The sequence below is a fragment of the Henckelia pumila genome, chromosome 1 (genome assembly GCF_033568475.1).
Source record: "Henckelia pumila isolate YLH828 chromosome 1, ASM3356847v2, whole genome shotgun sequence".
Taxonomy (NCBI): Eukaryota; Viridiplantae; Streptophyta; class Magnoliopsida; order Lamiales; family Gesneriaceae; genus Henckelia; species Henckelia pumila.
Genome location: NC_133120.1, coordinates 30,634,503 through 30,661,091, shown reverse-complemented (window position 1 = coordinate 30,661,091; position 26,589 = coordinate 30,634,503). Strand labels below are relative to the sequence as shown.

Genomic DNA, 26,589 nt, shown 5'->3' with positions numbered 1-26,589 from the left:
AAGCTGGAGTCAGTTGAGAATGAAGTCGATCTTATCTACGCAACTGGATGGTCAACTGGCCAGTGGCCATTCAGTCGTCCAGTTTGTTAGTTTTTTAGAGAAACTGTTAGGTGGTTACGGAGTCAGTTACACGGTTACATCAGTCTCCTATATATACATCAGTTAGCTGGGTGTAGATTAGTTTGGCAAGTGAAAGAATGAGATCAAGATAGGTCATACGTACATGCACAGATACTGAGGGAAGATCAAAGGCTTCTTAAACTTTGAGTTCAATGAGATTTGTGTGGAGTTCTTGAGTTGTAAGCTCAATTTTAAAAATCAGTTTAGTTTCTTAATAAGATTGACTCTGCCCGTGGACATAGGCACTTTTGTGGCCGAACCATTGAAAAATTTGTGTTCTTTAATTTCTGAATTTTTCATTATTGTGTTGTGTGAATTACAAAAAATTGATCAGTTCAGTTTTGAAGGTGATTTAATTAATTTCATTGAATACTTGTCAGTCAATCATAACAAGGAGAGAATTTATGTTTAGTAACCAGAGAGGTAATATAGCATAAGCGTCCAAATACTTTTATATGATAAAAAGAAGGTGGCATACACAATAGTGCTTCAAAGGGTATTTTATTATGAAGAAGTGGAGTAGGAGTTTGATTGATTAGGTATACAAATGTTAATACGCAATCACCCAAATTTTGAGTGGAAGAGAAGAATGGAATCTCAAAGATCTAGCTATCTCTAGAAAGTTTCTATGTTTTCTTTCAACTACCATGTTTTGTGGAGGTGTGTATGCAAATTAACCTTCATGAAAATGCCAAGAGAAGAAAGCAAAGAACTACACTCAGTTTCGAAGAAATCTGAGGCATTATCAGTTTTAATTGTCTTAAAATTGAAGTGAAATTATGTTTGAACCATGACAGAAAAATTCTTAATTATTTCAAGTATATCTAACTTAGATTGCATTAGATAAGTCCAAGTTCCTCAAAAAAAAATTGGTTAAGAAATAACGCTCTCCATTATATGTGCGAACTCTAAAAGGGCCCCAAATATCCATATATAACAAAACAAAATAATGTAATGCTCGAGACAAAGTGGCTTTAGGAAACATTGATTTGGTTTGTTTTGATAATGACAAGCATTACAGTTATGTAAAGACTCTGTTCTAACAATAAAAAGCAACATGAACGTTCTAGAAATTGACATATGTCCTAAACATGATGTCATACATAATTGCGAATCGAATTACAAGAAACATTAATAAGAGGAAATAACGGGGATGTGTGGCTGACCGCAAACCAAGATGTCTTCACTAAAAAATGGATTGATCCTACACTATTGATTTGGACATGATCACCATTTGGGAATCTCACTTAACTAGATGTTCAAGGTAGTGATCTGGCACTTTGAAGCGACAAAATATTAACAGTAATGTGTTCATTTGCCCCTGTATCTAGTATCCAATTTGCCTTTCCATGAATAAGTAAATTACCTGCCATGTTAGCAATGTGATATCCTGAGGCTTCAAAGTATTCTGTCCCAACATCTTCAATATTTATGCATATTAGGTAGGGGTAAATATATAATCGGAGCATTCTACCTTAGAAGCTTCATCATGACAACCTTCCACCACATTTACATCTGGTTGGCCCTTTCTCATCTTATTGAAATCTCTTTATTGTTTCTTTGATCATTCTTAGGATTCTATGGTTTGTATAGCCGATGTCTAGAAGGAAATCCAACAAGCTTATAACAATAAGCCTTAGTATGTTCTAGTCCATGATAGTGATTACATCGAAGGTCATCCTTCTTTAACTCAGTAACCTTATTTTGCACAGAGTAAAAAACAGAAGCAGGAGCCTCAATAGAAGCCAAGGATCGATTTGATTCTTCTTGAGAAATCATAGAAAAAGCTTGACTAATAGTAGGCAAAGGCGTCATCATCAAAATATGACTTCTCACATGCATAAAACTATCACTAAAACCCATCAAAAACTACAATAATTTTAAACACTACAAGAAAAACGGCTAAAGACAACGGATTTTATCCGTTGTCGTAGGCTGCAGAAAACCGTTGTACTTTTCAGTGTTGTTGAAAGTGCGCCCTACGACAACGGATAAAATCCGTTGTCGTAGGTATCAAAGACAACGGATTTTATCCGTTGTCGTATCTATTTACGACAACGGATTTTATCCGTTTTCGTATCTCTCAACGAAAACGGATTTTATCCGTTGTCTTTTAACAAACTTTTAACAACATTGAAACATACAACAGTTTTAAAATGACAAAGACAACGGATAAAATCCGTTGTCGTTTCTCAAATAAAAAACAAAAAATAATTTAATATACAAATTTTTAATATTATAAATAAATGAAAATTTAAAATTTCCAAAATTAAATTTAATATATATTTTTCAATATTACAAATCAATCAAAACTCTAATTCTAATTCAATCTACACTATAAAATAGAGCAAGGAACTAATTTATATAAATTAACTTGGATCACTCGTTTCAGCAACATCCACTTGTATCTCCTGCAACAATTCAAAACAAAATTACAACATTAAATGCAAATGTTCAAGAAGTATATGCGGCAAGCAGTTACAATATACAAATTACTTCGTCAGCTTGATATAGTCAACATAGGCACATCTGAATCCTTCCAAGAATCTGAAAATATTGTTCAGAAAAAATCACCATTAAAAGTAATAAGTCATATTAATCATGGTCATTCTGTTCAAAATCTAAATTTCCTAACATCACACACTCATTAGACAAGCCACAAACAACACTTAATTACCATGTGAAGAATATTTTCGTTAGAAAATATGCTTAGTAGACACGCAGACACAAAAAAATCAACTAAATTCCTTTTATATGAAATAAATAACAGACACTTCTTGACAAGCTCAAATATCTCTATCTCTCTCACAAGAACAATACTACCCAAGCTAACACATTTAATAGCTTACTTTTTTCAGTAGCCAAAATATAGCAATCCTATAGTTAAATAGCACCTCAAAAAAGGAAGAAGTTCTAATCTACATCACAAGAAAAAATCAGAAATAAAAACATACTTTTTTCCAAAAAAAATGGAGAGTGAAAACTTCATACCTTGGTTTACCAAGCACATCTTTCAAATCAGATATCAAGGATTCCTTTTGCTGTAGTAAGATGAATTTTTCCAGTGCATCTCTAGAATTAATTGCCCAAGTAATGAGAAGAGACTGTAGCTTAGTTCAGCTGTGCATGCACAATAAAATTACTTGGGAAAAAAATACCATTAAAAAATTATTCCAAAATCATTCACGACAACAACATGATGATGATGGTGGAGACTCGAAACACAGTAATGCTGAGAATAAACACTTTTGATAGATTTCCGACGTCTAAGTTTCTTCTCCTCTTCAGATTTGCATCTTTCATATACACTTTCTTAAATTATATTCTTCTGCTGATTGTTATTTCATGCCACAAGTGGTGACATATTATTTCATCTCGGCTGAGATTCAAATTTCAATCGAATTTCAATGCCCTCTTTTTCTTCTTCATGATTGCAAATATAAGACTGCAATTAGAGTGTTAAAAGAAACTTCAGCGTGAAACAATATATTTTACCTCGATGTCATTCACACATGCACCCTTGCACAAATAATTGTACATACCCATTCTTGTAAAGCATAAACAAACAGGATGAAAAGCTATTTTTTGGAGGATGGAGAGCCCATGCTTTGTTTCTCTTCCCTACTGGCTACTATGGCATTTACTAAGAAAGTTAGTGGCATTTACTAAAATATATTAAAAGAAATGTACATACCTGGAACGAAGCGTAATGGCATACTGCGGCTTTCATGTGGACGTCCCTGAAACCATGGCCAGAAGCAGAACAATCGGTTAATATATATCTCTTAATATAGATAGATAAAAATATCAAACTGGATTTATCATTGTTGTTGTTATTTAAAGAGAAACACTGTCAAATTGTTTCTTTTTCAGGCACAAATGTATATATTGTTATTCCTTCAATACACAATTGCATCATAGGATAAGGAGGATTTTTTTTTTTGTTCATGAAAAAATGATTTTTTTCACTCCAGCGATGGATTTGCAGAATGTGTAAACTGTGGATATTTTCCTCAAATATAATACCCCTAATTTTTGTGTGTTAAAAAAAATTTAGGACACAAAAGGTTGCACCTGGGCTGTCGTGCTTTCTAGGCATGTAGTTCAGCTGAAGTCTGCACTTTGTCATGGAGGCATGATCCTCTTCGATGCTCGAGCACTTGGGGTATCTCTGGAATCAGGGTGTTCTAACTTGAACATGGAGAGCCTACAATCCCAGGCTTGCCTGCGACAACAATGACGATGTGACCCATTTTTTGTAGCTATATTTTGCCAAATTTTTGCCTATCGCCTGCTCTAGATATTTGAGGGATATAAGAGACATGAGAGGAAAAGAAAACATTTCCTGGTTTTATGAATGGTGTGCAGGCATGACTCATTTGCATGAAGCACAAAGAATCACTTGTTGTCTCTCACCCCATTTTTCCTTCCTAATGATTCCTAATGAAATATTATGTACAAATCCACCGTATAGAAATAGCCAAATGGTTAATAACAAAGTCCCAAAAATACCAGCAAATAGATAAGACACGTACAACTAACATACCAAGTTTACAAGCAACCTGAAAAACCTTTGTGAGTGTAAAATCAAAGGTTTTTATATTTCCATTCATTTGCCCGGGTTTGTATCAGAACGTTGGCCTTGATCTCATTTGAATCATTATTTGCTTTCCGTAATTAGATACTCACAAGCAATGAACAAAGAGAAAGAAATTTTTATGGAAGCAGACTGACAAGTGATAAAAAAAAGCACTTAGAAAAGCTACCATGGGAAAATCCGTGGTTTCATACGCAACAAATAACTACACTTATCTACGTTGCAATTTGGATAACAACACGACAACAATATCCAAGGTCTACTTTGTTCCCAGTTTCGTGGCATACCTGTTCATGCTTTACATGGATTGGATATTTCCTGATTAGAGTGGCCTAAAGGATTTGAGTGCCCCTGATTTACTATAAAGTCTTTTTCCCTGCCACTAAAAAATAAACAAAAAGAAAAACTTAAAAAAAGCAAAAAAAGTTTCAATTATCAGTATTTCTTTTTTCGTCCTCTAATATATATATATTAATAAATTCGGACATGAAAACTATATGCACTGATTTTGGATTGTGAGATCATCCACGAGTGGATCATCACAATTTTCACACACGTACACTATCACAAATTCAGTTCACTTTAAAAATAACGTGACAACCACAACACTGCACTTCTATCACCAGATCGACTAAAATTACACTCAGACCTAAAGATGACAATATAATAAAAGGTAAAAACATGGAAAAAAGAAAAACAATGAAATCTCTCCATGAACTATCAAAAGATGTATCCATGAACCTCGAATTCCTCCTCATCATCCTTCCATCTAGCACTGTATTCGAATTGATCATTTAGAAACAAAGTTAGAGACACACCCAAGATAAATAATTTTTACTGCCTCTTTTGTGATTACAAAAACCGAAACATACAATAGAGCATATGAGAGAACAGAATAAAGATTAAGAAATAACAAATTTATGCTTCCAAACTTGGCTTAATGCACTAAAAAAATACAAAATTTATGCTTCCAAACTTGGCTTAAGTGCATTCTGATGCCAGAGAGTTTCTTGGCGATGGAAATAATAATCATAATACAGTCATTACATTTTTGCTGCATAATTAGATGGTCTTAAGAAATGGTCAAATGTGAAGCAGAATCCAAATCAGATAAAAGATTGAATATGAAAGAATGGTGATATTTGATAGGGTTATTCATACCCCATCACCACAATACATCGTTCAGTTTCACAACAAAAATGAGTTCATGCGTTGCTGGAATAATATGACATTGATGGTACCTGTGCTCATCTAAATCACTGAAGCTAGATGTGTCCTCAAGGTTTAAGCGTGGGTAAAACTTTTTTGAGTCTTCTGGATCTCTAATGAGGACAATATTCTATCAAGGAGAAAAATAAACATGAACTAGAAAAAAATATTATAGGGCGACAAATACAATAGTAATCTTAACTTTTTGAATATCGTGTAAAAGTAAATTCGGAGTATCTGAGATTAGAAGTAAATAAGGTCTCAGATGTCTTAGAACTAATTAAATTATTTTGTCATCAACATGGATTACAAAACTAATATGTATGTGTATATATATATATATATATATATATATATATATATAGTGTGTTTACACTTGCCTGCAGAAGATCAAAGAGGCTGCGTTGCAGTTTCTCCTCGCTCTCCAACAACATGGAGTTTTCCAAGCAAGACTGCAACTTAGATGCAACTTTAATTTCAGTATTGCATTCTTATTTGAACTACATTGATCACAGATTAAAAACTTCAATAAGTTGACATACATAAAACTCAGATTTCCCCAATTTAAATTTTTTGTTTCTTGCTTTGAATACTAGATTGAGCCTGTAACTTAATACAAGAACAATTACTAATTCCGGCCAAAAGAAAAAAGCATTTCCATAAAGATGCTGAAAATTCTCTATCAAGAGAAAAAACTAACCTTTTAATTTGCAGGTAACTAAAATAGTTCAATATCATGGCTAAATTCATCAGTCTCCATAATTTTAACTTTTTGGCTGACCGAAAAAGTTTATAGAATAAAAGTTGAAGAATCAAAATATTGATATTTTATACCACAAAAAGTGTTGAATCTAGATTCAATTAATTTTCTTATGCATAAAGATACTTAATTCAAAAACCAAAAGAAAATCTATTTGCCTCCATAGATAATACCATATAACAAAGAAATTAGACTAGACATGTGAAAAATAACAAACTAGGAACCAGTTTTCTCCGATAATGTAGACTTAATCAGACTCAAAAATTATGATGCAAGTACTTTCACGGTTCCAGAGAAATGATTGAAATAAAGTGGAAGCTCAATTTTGTTGATATCTATTCGAGAAATTGGGAAAAATACTAACCCAAATTAATAGTTTGTTTGGAGATGTAAGACAGCTAAAACTGCAGCCACAAGTGGAATAGGTGGACCTCATCGATGCAGGTACACAGCAATGTCACGACAACCGCCATACAGTCGTCCATGTACAAAAATGGCGAGTCGCCCCGTCCGATGGACAGAGGGTCGTCCACCGCCAGCGCCACCCCATGATCCAACAAAATCTTCGGTTCCATCGCTACACGCCTTTGCTCCAGATGCTCTCAGCCTTGCTCGGCCGGTTTCTGATCGGGATTAAGGAAGCTTCACTTTAATGCTCTTGTACCCACTGTGGGAGTAAGATCGGTGCAAGAATAAGAAGACACCTATTCCTTCACATTGAATTGAAGCATTAGCTTTGCCAACTATGTAATATAGTGTCATGTGAAAATAATCATACCAGCATTATGTCTAAACTGATTTATCTCGTGATAAAGATAGAATTTAAGTTTAATATTACCAGCATAGCTTTCTCCAGTGATATACAAGCTTTTGTTAGTTTTGCAGGGACATCAAGTTGTCCAAGGCTGTCTTACACAACAAAACTAAGATGCAGCAGTAAAAAAAGTCCAAAAAGAAACCAAATACAGTGAAAATGATAGGAAAAAAAATCCCAAAGTACTGAGAGGCAAATTTTGTCTCGAAGTTGAAAATATATATTAAAAATAATGGTCTTCACTAGTTACTTAACATTGAGAGGAATTTATATGCCATAAATCATCAACTATCCAGCTTTAATTACCATCAATATTTTCCCAGAATCGAAAAATAAGTTAGGTTTCTTTACAGGGTAATTTGAAGCTTTCCAAAAAGCTAATGTTGATGTTCTCAACTTTTGAAAGCCAACAGTCATGATAGAAAAAATTAGATTACTAAAATTTTACATACTATCATAAGTAAAACAAATACAAAATCAATCAAACCCAATAAATTGATAAAATCACAAGTAAAGGTCAACGAAATCATAATAGCAACAAAAAAAGTATATAAATTCATACTCGGCGAAATAAAGGGCCTTCGATTGGAACCAGAGGGCAATCGGCGGCTGGTCTTTCGAAACACAAGACGGTTCAGGGAAAAGCCGGATATAAATCGATTGATTCTTCTCCACAGAAAGATGCCTGGAAAGAGATGGGAAATTTTTCAAAACCAGAAATTCGGTTGGAATTGATGATCCAATTGAAATACAAGTTTAAGTTTAACCAATTCCATATGCCGATTTTGAAAGGGAGATAGTGGGCGGCGATGGTTGGGTGGTATTTTTCCAAGAACAATGGCATGATGTTTTCATCTGCAACACTTGGAAACTTATTGAAGCCATGAATATTACTAGAACCGATCTCCACTGCCTCATAAATTGCTATTCCTAAACTCCCGGACTCCAAAGCCTATAAACATCCAATCGGGTAAAATATTCTACGTACAACCAATTACAATAACATATAAAATTCAAAATTTTCGAATTGAAAAAAAAACAATTTATAACCCTCAAATTCGAAATATACCTTATAGTGTAGGAAAAAAAACTCCCGATTGGCGGTCGGAGGTCCGCGGCAGTGGCGGTGGAGGTCGGCGACGGCAGCTGCAAATTTTCAAAAAAAAAATGAGTCAAAAATTGGGCAAAATGGTATGGAAATGTAACCCTAGACGAAAGGATTCTAGATCTACTTACTGTTTGCAAAATGGGCAGCCGACGACGGAGATATTGGCGGCGTTAGCTTTGAATCGGAAATGGCTCTCGGGATGAGAGAGAAGAGACGATGCGCGTAGAAGAAAGGAATGAGCGGGGAGAGAGAAATATAAGCCAAAAGCGAGTAGTAGTAAGTTATTATCATATTATTATGTAATGTTTATATTTTTTTAAAAAAATAAAAATAATTAAAAAATAATAATGACAACGGATTACAAAAAGTGTTGTCTTAGATCCTATAAAATACGCACATAGACAACGGTTAATTAAAACTGTTGTCGTAGGCCATAAAAAACCCGCTCATAGACAACGGTTTTTAAAAACTGTTTTCTTTGACATATATAAGACAACGGTTTTTTAAAGACCGTTGTCGTTTTTAATTAAAATATGGCCAACGACAACGGTTTTTGTAAAAACCGTTGTTAAAAACCAAACGACAACAGTTTAGGTATAAAACCGTTGTCTTTTTAGTGTGGTTAATTGACATATTTGTTGTAGTGTTTGCTACTAATTGTGTTCAACATATTACGTGTTGTAGCACTTTCACAAGAAGGCAAGGTAACCAAAGATCCATACTAATCCCAGAGTTGTTTAAGACAAAAATAGTACGCAGAAATAATGTTGTTACCTTGGCTCAATCTTCCTTTGTCTCGATGAAGCGCAAAAATCTGAGATCCATAAATCTTGTCAAATTTTTACTTCAAATTGGACCACACAATAGAAGCCTCAGTAGAGTACACTATTCCACCAAAAATATCCTTAGAAACAGTGTTCAAAATCCATGATAACACAAGCACATTACACCTCTCCCATTGATTCAGAGACAGAGAGTTCCAGAAGCTGGGTGTTTATATGTGTCATCGATAAAGGATGTTTTATTCTTCACACACAAGGAGATCAACATAGCTCAACTCCACACACTGTAATTTTCAACACCTATCAATTTCTCATTGATGATGTTCATACCTGGAGTATCCGAAGGATGAATGAACATAGGATCATTAGAATTTGTGCATCCCACCATGAAGAAAACCTGATGGTGATCCAAAAAAAAATGATTAAACTCCAAGCGAGTAACCAGAAACAGAGTTGATCTTCAATTAAAACATCGCCCAAAACCTAGGCTTTATGATACCAAATTTAAAATAATGGATTTGTACATAACTCAACCTTAAAAACTAGCTCAAGAGTGGAGGATTGTCCAAGTCTATATATATAACTACCAGAAAATCTACTCAATTGATGTGGGACAACTAACATACCAATACACCGCTCTCACAACAGGAAATGATTAGAGCGTGAAGACATTAACATATGACTCAATTATGGGAATAACTGGTGGCCCAACCGTGGGCGGTCTAACACATAATTATGTGACATGTTTCTGATATCATGTTAAAGTGAACCAGAGAGAAAAAAAACTCTGTATTACGTAAGTGAAGAAATACAGAGTTTGATAATATACTCATTGTATTGATCGTAATGAATTACAGTCGAAGAAGAAGACTTTTTGTATCATGTATTTTGACTATTTATACATACAAGTAAAAGTAACTGATGTTAACCAACCTAACTAATTTCAGTTATACTAATATTCCCCCCTCAAGATGGACTATATATATTTGTGATAGACATCTTGGACATCAGTTCTGAGAGGCTGGAATGAGGTAGAGGCTTGGTAAACATATCTGCGAGTTGAAGCTTTGATCGAATGGGTAAGAGTTTAATCAAACCCTCTTTGATCTTATCACGAATGAAGTGGCAATCAATCTCTATGTGCTTAGTGCGTTCATGGAAGATTGGATTGGTGGCAAGTTGAATGGCCGATTTGTTGTCGCAAAAAATGGTAACTGGTGAAGGAGTGACAATTTGTAAATCTTTAAGTAGCTGAATAAGCCACATAAGTTCACTGGTTGTGGAGGCTAGAGCTCGATATTCAGACTCGATGGAAGATCTTGAAATTGTGGCTTGCTTCTTTGTCTTCCATGAAATTAAAGCATCCCCAAGGAACACACAAAATCCAGTAATTGACTTCCTAGTATCAGTACAGGATGCCCAATCAGCATCTGAAAAGGCGCGTAATTGGCACGAGGAAACAGAAGAGAAGAAAATGCCTTGACCAGGAGTGGAATTTAGATATTTAAGAAGATGGTGTACAGCCTGTAGATGAGAAGTTCGAGGCTTGGAAATATATTGGCTCAGCTTATGTACCGCAAACATAATGTCAAAGTAGACGACCAATGAGTCTACGATATTGAGTATTATCCTCAAGAAGATCACCTCCATCGAATGTGAGTCGGCTGCGAGAATCCATTGGTGTAGTAGTAGGTTTGCATGCAAGAAAACCAGTATCTTCAAGGAGGATAAGAACATAATTGTGTTGAGATAAAAAAAATCCCATTGGAGGATCTAGCTATCTCAAGACCAAGGAAATACTTTAAATTACCCAAATCCTTGAGTATAAATGTACTTTGTAGTTCAGACTTTAAAGCGTCGATGTTGGCTTCAAAAGGACCAGCAATTATGATGTCATCAACGTACACAAGTAATGCCAAGAAAGAAGAATCGGTGCCCTTGGTGAATAATGTGTGATCAGATTTTGATTGAGCAAAACCAGATGCAAGTAAGACATTTGAGAATTTGGTATACCATTGGCGTTGAAGCTTGGCAAAGACCATAGATAGATTTATGCAATTGGCATACCAATTTTGAAGAAGAAGATATCTTGGCATGCGGCACAGAATATCCAGGGGGTAAATCCATATATACTTCTTCAAAGAGATCGCCATTAAGAAATGCGTTGTTGACATCCAATTGAGCAAGATGCCAGTGTTGACTAGCTGCTAAGGCCAACAGTACTTTAACCGTAGCTAACTTAGCAACTGGCAAGAAGGTCTCAAAGAAATCAACCCCTTCTTGTTGCGTATATCCCTTAGCAACAAGACGTGCTTTGTGATGATCCACTGATCCATCCTATTTATACTTTACTTTGTAAACCCATTTATATCCAATTGGTTGTTTGCCCAAAGGTAAAGGGACAACAGACCAAGTGTTGTTTGCATCCATGGCACTGAGTTCCTCCTGCATAGCTGCTTTCCAAGATGGAAATTTTATGGCTTGATGGTAAAATTGTGGCTCAAACTGGGCTGAAACATTGAGAACAAAATTCTTGTGTGTTTGAGAGAGAGAGCTGTAGGAAATATATTCATGGATAGGATATCTAATAGTCGAAGAGTGAATTGAATTATATCGAAGAAGGTGACAATGATAATCTCTGAGATAGGAAGGTTGTCGAGTGATTCTTGAGGAAGTACGAATGGGAACCATAGATGATGAGGATGGTATATCAGTCGGTGCAGTGCGTACAGCTGTGGAGCCCGAAGATGGTGGAGAAATATCATTAGCATGTGTTTCAATGGACAGTAAATCACAAGTGGCTGCAGGTTGAGGAAATACTACTATAGGAAAGGATCTACAGAGATGTCTGTGTTTGACATGGATGTAAAAGTATAAATGGATTCATGAAATGTGACATCACTAGATACAAAAATTCTTTACTCTTGATATCATACAGTTTGTAGCCTTTCATTTCCGGAGGATATCCTATAAACACACAAGTTCGAGCTCGAGGAAGAAATTTTTCTCGATGAGCAGCAAGTGTAGAAGCAAATGCAAGACACCCAAAGACCCTAAGATGAGAATAATTAATGCCTTTCTGGTAAAGCAACTCATATGGGGACTTATTCTGAGTGATAAGAGAAGGAACTCGATTTACCAAATAAGTAGCAGTCAAAACACATTCTCCCCAAAAATGTATTGGCATATGAGACTGAAAAAACAGAGAACGAGCAACATTAAGCAAATGTTGATGTTTTCGTTCCACTACTGAATTTTGTTGGGGAGTTTGAACACATGATAATTGATGTATAATTCCTTTAGCATGGAAAAGATCCTTGAAAGCTAGTTCCTTCGCATTATCAGTCCGAAAAGCTTTAATTTTCATACTAAACTGAGTCTCAGTCATGTTACAATATCTGGAAACCATGTTTGGAGCTTCAGATTTATGTTGAATGAGAAAAACCCAAGTAAACTGTGTACAATCATCCACCAATGTCAAGAAATATATGTGATTATTGTAAGTAGAAATGTGATACGGACCCCAAAAGCATGACTAGCCATGTGCTGAGAAGAAACAAAAGGAAGTCGTGTCTGTTTTGCTAACGGGCAAATATGACATGGTTTACATTTCTGGGAGTCTATATCTTCTAGCTGCAATGTACTCTTTAAGCCAAGTAATACCTTGAGGGATGGATGTCCAAGTCGAGAATGCCAGACTGAAGAGCTAACTTGATTAACAAAGTTGGTTGTGCCACTGTTGGATGTATCCAGAACATATAGCCCTTCAACTCTACTACCCTTGCCAATCATCTTCTTGGTTGTGATGTCCTGAATCACAAACGAGTCATGAAAGAAACTTATCTGTGTTTGAGTGTTGGCAAGATGGGAACTAACAGACAGTAGGTTAAACTTGAAGTTTGGTACATAAAGTACATCAGAAAGAGTCAAATAGGAGCCCAATCGAATATCTCCACTGAAATTGACATCAATGTGTTCATTATTTGGCAGAGTTACTCGTGAATTATCTACTGCCTTAAGAGATATAAATGCTTTTACATTTGAACAAATGTGTGTGTGTCGACGCACCAGAATCTATTATCCAACAATATGGTGAATTCAGACGGGATGGAATGGAAAAGGAAAAGCAAGTACCTGCAACATGAGAATTGCTTTGGCCATCGGATTGTGTACCCCGTTGATCAACAGTTGAGATATGTTGTACAAACAAGGTCATCAATTGATCCATTTGAGTCTTATCAAGATTTTGAAATATATTGATGGCTGAGCTCTCACCATTTGAAGGAGTTTCAGTGACAGAAGAAATATTTGAAACTTGATTGACTATGGTATTGGCATTCTTGTGAGCAGTAGGCGTGCGATGTTTATAACCAGGTGGATAACCATGAATCTTGTAGCAAGTCTCAACTGTGTGACCAGGCTTATGACAGGCTGTACAATAAGGACGACCTCGCTGAATTGTTTGTCCATTGCGAGACTGAGATGGCTTGTGACGCTGTTCATTCTTGATCGCAAAAATCATGCCATTGGATGAACTACTGTCATGAGACGAGATTCCAATGGTCCTTTGACGTTCCTCTTGTATAACCAATGCAAAAAACACGATTGATCGAAGGAAGTGGATCAAGAAGCAGTATTTGACTACGAACATGAGCAAATGAATCGTTGAGGCCCATGAGAAAAGTCATAATGTAATCCATTTGAAAATAAGCATCAATGTTCTTGACTCCATTGCAAGAGCATTTCCCACAATTGCACATAGGCCGAAAGTGATTCAATTATTCCCAAATCGCCTTGATTTTAGTAAAATAAACACTGACTGAATCTTGGCCTTATCGAAGAGAAATCAAATCATGACGAAGCTGAAAAATGCGATGACCATTACTCTGTTCAAAACATTCACGAAGATCATTCCATATGTCCAGTGCAGATTCCGCAAATAAGATGCTCGCGGAAATTTCATTTGATACTGAATTCAATAGCCATGAGATGACAATGTTATTATTACGATTCCATGCAGTAAGTAAATTCACCTCAGATGCAGGTGGTTTGATAATGGAGCCATCAAGAAATCCCAATTTGTTCTTGACGGAAAGGGCGATTTTCATTGATCTACTCCAGAAAGCAAAGTTGTCGCCTGCAAGTTGCTGAGAAACAAGTATCATTCCGGGATTGTCAGAATGATGAAGAAAATACGGACTGGATGGATCATCCATGATAGATCGTTGAGACATATTCCACGCTAAAGATTGAGGAATCGCCATAATTCGTGAAGCAATTCTAGAAATTGACAGAAGAAATCTCTGGAGAAGATAAAAAATTGAATGATCTTCAAATCAATTTGCCAATGATTAGGCAAAAATTAGAAAATGATGCGAAAGCTTCTCTGATACCATATTACGTAAGTGAAGAAATACAGAGTTTGAGAATATATTCATTGTATTGATCGTAATGAATTACAGTCGAAGAAGAAGACTTTTTGTATCATGTATTTTGACTATTTATACATACAAGTAAAAGTAACTGATGTTAACCAACCTAACTAATTTCAGTTATACTAATACTCTGTAATTGTATTGTTCTCCAATTATTTGTCCACAAGAAAATTTGAATTTATACATGTCATCCGCCTGACTCACTTAACCGCATATGCTGTCAAATAGAAGAGAAGAAAACACAAAATAGGAAAATGTGACTTATAGCTATTATATCTAAGAAAAGTTATACGATTCAACTTCATAAGTTAAAACTGAACTGATCGAATAAATCAAAATTTCATTAGATTAATAATTTTGTTTAGATTATATAGTTTATGATATGATATTTAGTAATTTAAGAATCATATTTTGAATAATTTTTAATTGATAGTTGTTTATTTAATTCATTTGAATGTTATATATAAAGGTTTTACTAAAACGATTATAAAAAAAATTAACAAATTGTATTTTAAATATATTTTTATTAATAATTTAAACAATTTACAGAACCGAATAAACCAAAACGTTTTGGTAAAAACTGAACCGAATCGAAAGAAAACAATCATGATATCAGATTATATATTTTTAATATCGAAAACCAAAATAAATTAGGTAAAACCGAACCAATCACTCCTAATAATGAATTGGACACAAAAAGATTTTTTAATATACGTACATATTTTATGCTTTGGTCACTTGATATTTTACGTCACACTGAAACATGGTTTAATTGGGTTCAAATATCATTTTTTTTTTAAGAGAGTACAAATATCATTTGTCTAATAGTTAAATAAGAAATTGGACTTTTCGAATATTAGTTTAAACTAGAAAACTTTGGAATGGATTGCATGTGGACTTGCTCAATTTTCCCACAACTTTTGAATGTGATGGATCACGAATCACAATACACAGTTTGTACTTAGTCAAATTCAATTATTCTACTTTGATAAAAAAAAAATCAATTATTCTACTCTTAAAAAAATATCAATTATTGTACCAAAAATCCCTTCATCAACAATCTGTTAATAAATATTAAACATTTTTAATTTGTATTAAATAATTATGAGAAAAAAATAGAGAAAATGTAAGGAATACAAATTTTTAAAAGTCTTTCTATAATAATTATTTTTATATGTATGATATGATTATTTAAAAACTGAAATTTAATAGATACATAATAAGAAATATTTTATTAGGATATGATAGTTACAAAAAAATGTTATTAAATATAGTATTTGAGACAAATAAAAAAGGATATGTAGCAAGTATATATATTTGGGACCAGTGTTTTTGGAACCGGACAGGACCGGCCGGTTCGACCGGGAACCGGTCGCCGGACCGGTCCAGTCCGACCCCAAAAACCGGAAAACCGGTCCAAAACCGGTTGGACCGGCCAAGAACCGGAACACCGGTTGAACCGATTTTCCGAATTTTTTTTTATTTTTTTATTTTGAAAATTTAATTTTTTTTATTTTTAAGCCTTAGATTTAATATTTTTATATATAAATACATTATTATTTAAAATTTCTACTTCATTTAATTTTTTTTTAATAATTATTGGTTTTTAAAAAAATAAATAATTTATTATTTAAATAATTTATAATTATAATTGATATTTTAAATATATTTACATATTTATTTATCTTTTAAACTTTGTTAAATATATATTTTATATCTATTTATATAATTTTTGAGTTTTTAAAACGGTAAATTGCTGAAAAATCCCCAATGCAAACATGTTTTGCTCTGCACTCTCTAACCACTTTTTTGTACCACAATTTTTGTTAATTTGTACCACATCTTATATAGTTTTGTACCACATGATGTATGATGTTGTACCACATTTTATGAATAAGGAGCCCAAAGCAAAACATTTTTGCAATTGGGGATTTTTGGGCAAATTGCCCTTTTTAAAATTCCAAAATATATTATTTATTATATTAAATTATATAAACGGTTTTCCGGTTCGACCGTCCGGTTAAAACGGCTCGACCGGTTGGACCATTTTTTTAAAGTAAACCGGTTCGATCACCGGTCCGGTTATGAAAACACTGTTTGGGACGAGTGAAATATAATTAATAAAATTCATCCTTTTTGGTTTTCTATAAAATTTATGTTTACTAATATTCGAACCGAGAGGACATCTGACGAAGTATATCAGAAGCAATAACATGGGGTGTCCGCACTCAGAATCACTTTTGCATTAAATTTCATTGGCCCCGCACTTAATTTTTTTGAATGGATGGAGTTGTTTGTTATAACGGGATCTCGAGCATCGAATGTTAGATTTTGTTTCAAACTTCAGATTTTAATTTGTGTTGTATATGAGATGACGATAAGTCATCGACAAAATAGGATTGATGATTTTGATTCAAGTAAAAGATGAAATTGAAACTATATACTTGAGCACACTTTGGTCCCAATTTACATTAGGTAGTCGATTGATATAGGATCGAACCATTAAACTAATTAATCTTAATTATTGAAATAAAATAAATTTAAAATAATTATAAACTAAAAATAAGTCGTTATGTTATTGTTGTAATGAATATATATTTTGCTATGTCTGTTTATTGTACAAAAATAACAGAGAATGATTTTTTATGGATTCGAAATGCGTTCTTGACGACTTGACGTTATTAAATCTAAGTTTAAAATCCATTCGTTTAAACACAACCTTGATAAACCACTCGATTTAATTCCTATATATAACAAGCACAGCCACATGGGCATAGGCGAGTTAGTAAGACCTGAGGTAACGAGGAAAAATTTTTTCCAGCGTTGCGGGTTCGATTCTCTTGTGGAGAATATTCTCTGCTAAAATATTGTGGTGATATGCTCTGTAGTTGGCTATGGTGCTCCGTCTCTCAGGTCTCTACCGCTCGTGCACATCCCTCGATTTAAACCTCGCAGGAGCCAATGGACATCTGACTCATGTAGGATGAGTTCCTTCTCGGGGTCAACCTTTTTTAAAAAATATATATAACAAGCACAGTTTTTCCAAGCAAAAATCAGATCACCCAAAATGAACATCAAATTTCTTTACATTCTTCATTCTTCCACTCCTTATTTTCTTGTCAGAATTTCGTTTCTCTCAATCGGAAAAAATGCAATCCCCAATACAATAAAGTACCCCTTCAAATCAAGAAATACTACAACTCTTACCTCATGGGCTCGTGGGATCCCAAAACCCGATGTTGCAGCTGGAACAACATCGTGTGCGACGAAATGACCGACCGGATCAATGATATCCACCACCTCCTCCATCTCTGGCCCGATCATGGAATTCTTTGGCGATCTCACATACCTCGAATACTTAAATTTTGTTGGAGAACCATTTTCTCATGCCCAAGATGCAGCGAAAGTTTAAAAAATTTAATTTTGACGTTCAAAGTTATTTGGGAACTCGTATAGTTTATTAAATCATTCATAGGGTGTATACGAATACACCTTTAGTGAATTATTCACTTGCCTCCAATTATTCCTGAGTTAGCGGATATAACAGTTTTTGTAAATCCCTACAAACGATCAACTTGAAATCTCCTTTCTCTTCAAGTCATTTCTTCAATTTTTTAATCAGGTCCATGACTGCATTATTTATTAATCTTCTTCAAATTTGCACTAGAGAATTGAGAAGAAGTTTTACGTTGAGATTGAATCAGAGAAGAGGACGACTCGAATCTCTATTTTGAGAAGGGCGACCAAAAACTTATCTTGGAAGATGTGCGAGTGAATTTTCGAAAAACCCTTGCTTGTCTTAGATTAGGTTTTCTAAAAACTTGAAATTTTGTATCACCGATGTGACGAATTTAACTTGCTCGTCATTATGATGCACACCTCAATTTTAAAAAACAATGATGTCTAAATAAGCCAGCTACTAATTTTGGAATACGTCCATACAAATTACGCTGTTGTACTCTCCTCATTGATTAAGCAATCACGCTAAATTAAAAAACTTCGAAATTTCCAAAATTAAAATTCTTTTAAAATCTTTTTTAATTCAAAATGTTTGATCTCATCAAACTTGTTTCTTTAAATTCAATCCTTGAATTTATTATTTCAATAGGAACAAGGGAACCACTGCTTGTCTGACTTTCAATGGTCCAGGGATACATCTAGACGTGGGTTCACAATTCTTTGTCATTCAAGACATCGTCCTTTATGCGGGTTGATCCTAATTTGCCTCATTCTATGCATCAACACCTTGATTTAAGAATGTCAAAATTTATTTCTAAGTGAATCCATCGAATCATGGTAAGATTGTCTAGTAGCATCGTCTCATGATTCTATAGGTATCACTGATAGTATCTACAAGAACCAATCGATTATGGTTAGCGTATAGTACAGTCCCTTCATTTCACATTTATCCCCATCGAATATGAAACCAATGGTTCATTGAGGGTTGCATGCGAACTTTGATAATGATGTGATGTATATTTGATAATACATAGTGGCATAGCATGTGCAATAGAGAGCCACTTTACCCTAATGCACATCTCACAGTCTAGCCAGAGATTCCATGAACTATTATTTTACTAGATCACATAGGATATCCACACTCATAGGTGAGCGGTGAATTCCTGACTACAATGCGCTGTCTCTTACATGTGTCGTAACTGCATCCAATGCGCCACCTGGTGACCCTAATGGAGTAGTTAAATGAGTCAAATCAATGTATTAGTATGTAGAACCTCCGTGTTGTCCCAGTTCATAAGGAATAATGGTGTACAACCATAAACATGGATTTATCTACTCGATGAATGATAACCACTTGGAAATATCGAGAGAGGGAAGTTCAGTGAACTCATCGTATGAGCACCAATCTGCATGTTTGAACATCTCCATATCCATACCAATGAAATGGGTACACAGTCTCACAGATTCTAGTCTCTAGCTCGAGCGATTCTTATCCTTATTTTGGACGGCCCAATTGAATAGGAACTTATTTTTAAAATATACAGTAATTAAAATATGTATTGTTACATGATTGTGATCACATCTACAACATCATATATATTTATTACAATAATATATTCAATATCTTAATCTATGCATCTTGCATGAGTATATAGATAAATTAAATGTCAAAATAAAACGTAATTATATAAAAATATATATTGTTTATTATACTTGAGTCAATAAAATCATCAGCTAGCAGTTGGCGTAAGGCATCTACTCTAACACTTTTCACAAGATCCGGGGACTCATCGGCACAATCCCACATTCCATCACCAAGCTTACTATGCTCAATCGTCTCAAGATCAGCTGGACAAAAATCTCTGGTTCGATCCCATAATTCCAAGGAGAACTCAAAACTATGACATTGTTGTGAAAAATGCTCGCAAGCGTACGAGTGTCAAGTTTTAATATAGTGATGAATCAAGTATCGTTCCCAGAGAGAGTAAAATGAAAATATTCAGTTCTTGTAATTAAAATAGTCTTAATTTTATTTAGAAAATTAAACTTTAGAGATTTGCTGACAAATTGAAATAAATAAAGAAGTTTGTAAAGCGCGCACACACAATCCTTAAAAGATTATCAATCAAAGAGAAATAGTCTAGAGGTTTTGATTTCACCTGGTCTCGACAATATTCATTCCTAATTAATCTGTTTTCATGAGTTTCTTTCAATTAATAACCAAGAACACATAGATAATTTTATTTCCCTCTCCCGAGTGTCAAATAGAGTGTATCAACCACAGATCAATTCTAATATCCCTATTGAGAATCTACTTGTAGCGATATGTGTAAAACAATGTTCTTTCTAGGCTCTATTAAAGTTATAAGCTCTTCCGAGTCATATAAACAATTAATAGCGTGAATTCTATTGGTCCTATTCGAAATCCCCTCTTTCGAGTGACGGATTCTAAATAAATATGACAAATCAATTTATGGCCAGTAAATTGAAAGACTTTCAAAGCTAGAATCACAATTAATTTAAAAAAAACTCAATTCAATAAAATCAGCAATTCATAAACACGTTTTGACCAAGATACGTCAACCTCTAGACTTAAAAAGTTTAGTTCATAGTAAAATTAAAAAAAAACCAAAATCATTTTTAATGTCTCAAACTTAATTCAATAACTAAAATAACACAATAGAGAAAAAATAACAACGCCGTAGTCTTTCTTCCGTGTCCGGTTGAAAATCTCTGTCTTCGTTCCAAGCAATCTTCAATCTCAAGCTCTTTCAAATTCTAACAAAGATTTTATCGCTAAGATATTGTACTGTGAGGCGGCTGAAAGAGTGGGTGCCCGGTTAGCCAACTTGTGGCTAAGGGCTTTTGTGACTCTATGTATAAACAATCTTTTGTTTAATATAATTTACACTTTTATAATGGCATTGACTTTATCTTTCTTCATAATGTTATATTATGATATACAATTGTTGTTTTGATAAAGACCTTGAATATACTATAGTGTATGTAAGATGTGGTAGCACATGGGGATGGCTATCATGAAACACATCTTATAGTCACTGTATATTCTAAACAGTTCCTAGTCAATTGAGCCGTCCGCTAATAAGGATAAGGATCGCTCGATATTGAGATTAGCATTTGCGATGCCGAGTACCACGTTTCATTGGTATGGAACATAGAGATGTTCAAAGCATGCAAATGGATATTCATATGATGAATGATCGAACTACCCTATTCGAACTTTCCAAGTGGTTATCACTTATCGAGTGGATAAAGTCCGCGGTTTTGGTTGTACACCATTAGTCCTTATTACTTGAAACATCATTGAGACTCTATATGCTAGTACTATACTTTGACTCGTTTACCGACTCTATTGGGTCATCAGGTGTCTGGATTGGGTACAGTTACGATACATATAGGAGTCGATGCATTGTTGTCAAAGATTCACCACATACTTGCGAGTGTGGATATCCTATGCGATCTAAGGAGATATTAGTGTGACGAATCTCTGGCCAGAGTACATGATGTGTTTTAGGTTAATGGGTTTTCCTAGTAACACATGCGATGTTACTATTTGATCTCCAAGATGTAATGAATAGTTATCGAATCTCGAACGACTCTCGATATACCAATGGTTGTTGATTCGATCGGGATATATGGATGAAGGGACCGTACTGTACGCTAACCAAAATCTACTGGTTCTTGCAGGCACTATCAGTAATACCTAGGGAATCATGGGGCAATGTTGCTAGGCGCTCTTACCATGATTCGATGGGTAAGTCGGAAATTGTTGTTCCGAGTCACAAGGAGTTGTGAGCCCACGGCTAGCTGTATTCCTGAACCATTGAGGGTTACACAAGTAATGGATTACTAAAACCCCGTAAAGATAGTTAAATTTAAAGAGTTAAATTTAATGAAAGAGAAGTTGGACTTCTTAATTAAAAGGGAGTGGGATTTCCTAAAATGACATAGGGATGGACATTTTTGGAAATCACTGAATTCGGATTCAGAAAAATTATCTTGACTTTAAAAGATGCAGAAATGGTTTCTGTGCACATTGGTGAAATCAGTTTATCAATCGGAGTCACGATGAATTTTATATTAATTTCTAGAACAACGGGCTTGGCTTGTTGGACTAAGTTATGGATTGTGGGCCCTAAGGAGTTAGAGTCCTAATATAATTATAACTTAATCTAGTCTAGAAATTATCTATAAATATGTAAGCAGTGTTCGAAATTCACAAGATAATTCAGTCTAGAAATTTCGAACACTACATATAATTTTCAAGAGGATTTTCGTAAATTCCTCTGTCCCTTTTGGAGAAAATTCGACTTGTGATTTTTGTGAAAAATTACAAATCGAATTAACAGATCATATCTGTTTATTCTCTACGTAAAACTTCTGATTGATTTCTAGTGCAGTCAATCAGAGGGTTTCTGTTTTTCATTCATGGACCTAATTCCAGAGTTAGATCATGACTGTCATCGGTTCTCGGGATTTACAAGAAGAGCAGATTAAATTCTGTTGGAGTCCACAATCAAGCCTTTGCTTGATGAGGTAAAAATTTAACTGTGTTTTTATTTTTACTTGAACAAATTTAATTGTAAAAGTTTTGATACCCATATATGGAATCGTTCCATATAATAAAATAAAATTTTTAAACTTCCGCTGCACCGGGTATCAATTCTTAATTGATCTGAACACGTTTTCCAACAGTGGTATCAGAGCCAGGTTGCTCAGATCAAACGATTAAATTAATCGATTGTACAAAATTTTTAAGCCTCGATTTTTGAAACAAAACGAAAATTTTAAAATTGAATTTTAATGGGCAAATCGGGCAGCGATCGTCGCTGCCCAAGGGGCAGCGACGGGCTGCCCTGCCCGGGCCCCTCTTTGGGGAGCGGGCTGCCCAGGATTGTCCCGGGCAGCCCGGAAAAATTATTTTTAATTTTTTAATTAAAATTTTAATTTTTTTGAAATTCTAGTTTTTGATCCGATTGAAAATTGTTTTTGATTGGTTCACGAGGTATCAGATCGAATTGTTCGAGTGCGAAAATTTTAAAATTGATTTTTGGATAAATTTGAATTTTTGGAAAATTTATAAATATCCGTTAAATTAAATTTTATAAAATTAATTATTTTGGTACAATTGATGATAAGATATGATCTTATGGTTGGATAAGATAAAATATGATTTTATATTTTAAATTATGATGCCTTTGCATGTTTATCCAATTATTTAATTATTGAATTAATTATTGGATAAAGGATGATCGATTGCCATGACCAATGTTTTAGGTGTATGTTAGATAATTTACATTTGTCTTATTGTTGTTGGATTTTATTAATGGGCTTGGTTTATAGCCCAATATGATTGTCATATATAATAAAAGTGGGTCTGGTTTATGGCCCGTTCCCACCCCTAAAAATGTATCACATATTTGTCATCGAAATTTATTGTAAATTTATTAGACTTAGTGGGAGACAAAGATTTGAAGAAATGGTGGGCCCAGCAGACAATGAAGACCGAAGAAATGTAAATTGGAAGCTCAATGTAATAGGATTGCATTGCATACTTGCATTTCACCTAGGATTGGACTTAGACTCGTGATTGGCAACCACAGGTCGATTAGTTAATGGGATCGATCATCCTTAAATAATATATGATATTATTGATGTATGCTTGTTTAGACTAAATTGTATGAATCCTGCAAGCATACATAAATTGCATGATGAGACAAATTTTCAAAATTAAAAATCCCTCATTTTAAATATGATTTAAAATTGATATCAAGATTAATAAAAAGGGAATTTAAATATTATTTAAATATTCCTACCTTCCATCAACGATCAATGTATGAGATGCTACCCGCGGATACGGTCCGGCTCATATTATTGGGGGGGCCCGTTCGTCGGAAAGCTGTACATTGGATCGACACATGTTGTAAGTTGGGTGGAACTCCCATGAGATTGTCTCATATTATTGGGGATCCACATGGCGGGATCTACATGGCGACCGTTCATCACAACTTAATATTGATGGGTTATCTTGACATGTCATAATAAACGGCGTTATATTATTGGGCCTTATTGGACATGAGGTAAAAACATGGGGGTTACTTTGGAAGTAATTGGGCTCTACCTTTTAAAAATTATGGTTGGCTGATATTATTCGGGATCATGATTTGTCAATTGGACTCCATGTTCTCACTAAGGAAAACAGTTTTCCGTTTTCACTAGAGGGTAGTGAAATCGTTAAAATAGTGGGAGTGTAATTCATAAAATTAAAATTCGCCATATTTTATGTCTTAGTAAATTAATTAAACAATCATTGATTATTGTCTGTTTCCTTTTCAGTATACTATTACAATGACTTCTCGCAATCCACTATTTTCAATTCTCGAAAAAAAAAAATTGACTGGCGCAAACTATACGGAATGGTTCCGTAAGTTGAAAATTATTCTTACTTCGGAAAAAGATTTCTACGTGTTAGAGAAGCCGCCTCCGAAGGAAGCCCCGGCTAATACAAGTCCGGAAGAGTTCGCCAAACTTGATTTATGGTGGGACCATGATATCAAGGCCAAATGCTACATGCAGGCTTCGATGTCTGATGAGCTTCAAAGGAGATTCGAGGATGCCGTGAATGCTGCTGACATTCACAAGAACCTCAAGGAACTCTTTGGAGCTCAGTCAAGGTCGGAGAGGTATGCCACCGTCAGAGAGCTCATGACGAGCCGCATGCGAGATGGGACTTCGGTCCGTGAGCATGGGGTGCGCATGATTGGGCTCATTGAAAAGTTGGTAACACTCGACTTGACTTTGGAGCATGAACTTAGCCCGTACTTGTTGCTTCTATCACTTCCTTCATCGTTTGACGGTTTTGTGATGAGCTTAAATATGAACAAGATAGAGGCCACCCTTGAAGAGATGGTCAATATGCTTGTCACATATGAAGCCACACTAAAGAAGGATAAACCGGTACTCTTGGTTGGCTCCTCTTCTAACTCTAAGAAAGGACCAAGTGGAAAGGGTAAGAAACGTTCTGCCCCGCCCAAGAAGATTGTACCAAATAAGAAGGGAAAGGTCAAGGCTTCAATTGGGATAAAATATGAAAACGTTTGCCATTACTGCAAGAAACCCGGTCATTGGAAACGTAACTGCAAGGAATACCTCGAACAGTTGCGAACTGCAAAGGGTATGTTTTACATTGAAATAAGTGTTTCGCTTAATACTTCTTCTTGGGTATTGGATACCGGATGTGGATCTCACATTTGCAATTATTTGCAGGTGATGACAAGAATTCGTAAGCTAAGGATGGGTGAGACCCAGCTAAGGCTCGGGAATGGTTCTAGAGTCGAAACCAAAGCTATAGGAGACATTTATCTAGTTTTGCAGAACAATTTTAAGTTATTTTTGAGAGATGTTTTATATGTTCCGGATTTGGTCAAAAACATTATATCTATTTCTATGCTTGATAGAGATGGTTTTTCTTGCAATTTTGTGAATGAGATTTGCAATAGTTACAAGAATGAATGTTTGATTGGAAATGGACAACTTGAAAATGATCTATATAGCTTAAAATTAAAAGACGTTCCGATTAATTATGTTGATAAACCGGTAACAACAATTAAAAGGAAAAACGATAGTCAAAACCCGGCAAACCTTTGGCATGCTAGGCTAGGTCATATTTCCTCAAGGAGGATGAACAAGCTAGTGGGAGAGGACATGTTTGATATGTCTGATATTAACTCTCTACCTACTTGTGAGTCCTGCCTAAAGGGAAAAATGACTAAATCTTCTTTCAAAGGGAAACCTGAGCGTAGTCAAAATCTGTTGGATTTGATCCATACAGATGTTTGCGGTCCATTTAGGATTGGTAATAAATGTGGCAACACTTATTTCATTACCTTTACAGATGATCATTCTAGGTATGGGTATATATATTTAATGAAATATAAGTCTGAAGCATTTGAAAGGTTCAAAGAATTCAAGGCTGAAGTAGAAAACAAACTAGGTAAAAGTATTAAGGCACTTCGATCGGATCGAGGTGGAGAATACTTAAGTACCGAGTTTTTGGACTATCTAAAAGAGAATGGGATTCTCTCTCAGTGGACTCCTCCGATGACACCTCAGCTGAATGGTGTTTCGGAGCGTCGCAATCGAACTTTGTTGGACATGGTTCGATCCATGATGAGCTTCACTGAGCTCCCACCTTCGTTTTGGGGCTACGCGCTTGAAACGGCGGTATTGTTGTTAAACAACGTCCACACTAAAGCAGTAGATAAAACACCATACGAGTTATGGA

At 34.9% G+C, this 26,589-nt stretch overlaps 2 protein-coding genes across 11 annotated transcripts; both read right to left on the bottom strand.

Annotated features, from left to right (window-relative positions):
* Positions 1-2,420: 2,420 nt before the first annotated feature.
* On the bottom strand, positions 2,421-14,809 carry LOC140874617 (4-alpha-glucanotransferase DPE2-like). 10 transcript variants are annotated; one of them, XM_073277942.1, is made up of 16 exons: positions 13,525-14,809; positions 13,054-13,200; positions 8,737-9,787; positions 8,570-8,646; positions 8,268-8,452; positions 8,063-8,185; positions 7,051-7,396; positions 6,307-6,378; positions 5,959-6,056; positions 5,459-5,492; positions 5,005-5,099; positions 4,195-4,345; positions 3,815-3,860; positions 3,112-3,240; positions 2,617-2,667; positions 2,421-2,531 (listed from the first exon to the last, which is right to left on the bottom strand). In XM_073277942.1, the coding sequence occupies exons 3-7, from the start codon at positions 8,897-8,899 to the stop codon at positions 7,336-7,338; spliced, it is 609 nt and encodes a 202-aa protein (XP_073134043.1). In that variant the 5' UTR covers positions 8,900-9,787; positions 13,054-13,200; positions 13,525-14,809; the 3' UTR covers positions 2,421-2,531; positions 2,617-2,667; positions 3,112-3,240; positions 3,815-3,860; positions 4,195-4,345; positions 5,005-5,099; positions 5,459-5,492; positions 5,959-6,056; positions 6,307-6,378; positions 7,051-7,335. The 10 variants fall into 9 exon arrangements, with proteins under 10 accessions (XP_073134050.1, XP_073134043.1, XP_073134051.1 ...); XM_073277949.1 differs by lacking the exon at positions 5,459-5,492 and adding an exon at positions 7,525-7,609; XM_073277940.1 differs by lacking the exon at positions 5,459-5,492 and having other exon boundaries at positions 8,737-9,422; positions 9,721-9,787.
* Positions 11,728-14,654, bottom strand: LOC140860823 (uncharacterized). The gene is made up of 6 exons (XM_073263830.1): positions 14,276-14,654; positions 13,525-14,031; positions 13,306-13,421; positions 13,054-13,200; positions 12,327-12,583; positions 11,728-12,238 (listed from the first exon to the last, which is right to left on the bottom strand). Exons 1-6 carry the CDS (start codon positions 14,652-14,654, stop codon positions 11,728-11,730), a joined length of 1,917 nt encoding a protein of 638 aa, XP_073119931.1.
* Positions 14,810-26,589: the final 11,780 nt, after the last annotated feature.

Bases quoted from the DNA above. Each gene is read 5' to 3' on its own strand.
- LOC140874617 (XM_073277942.1), bottom strand. From the start codon at position 8,899: ATGATAATAACTTACTACTACTCGCTTTTGGCTTATATTTCTCTCTCC. The intron at 8,647-8,736 runs GTAAGTAGATCT...GAAAATTTGCAG, and splicing joins GGCTGCCCATTTTGCAAACA to CTGCCGTCGCCGACCTCCAC. The intron at 7,397-8,062 runs GTATGAATTTAT...TTCAATGTGAAG, and splicing joins AAGGCCCTTTATTTCGCCGA to GAATAGGTGTCTTCTTATTC.
- LOC140860823 (XM_073263830.1), bottom strand. From the start codon at position 14,654: ATGGCGATTCCTCAATCTTTAGCGTGGAATATGTCTCAACGATCTATC. The intron at 14,032-14,275 runs GTAATGGTCATC...TCATGTTCGTAG, and splicing joins TCGTGAATGTTTTGAACAGA to TCAAATACTGCTTCTTGATC. The intron at 13,201-13,305 runs GTACTTTATGTA...TTTGTGATTCAG, and splicing joins CCTATTTGACTCTTTCTGAT to GACATCACAACCAAGAAGAT.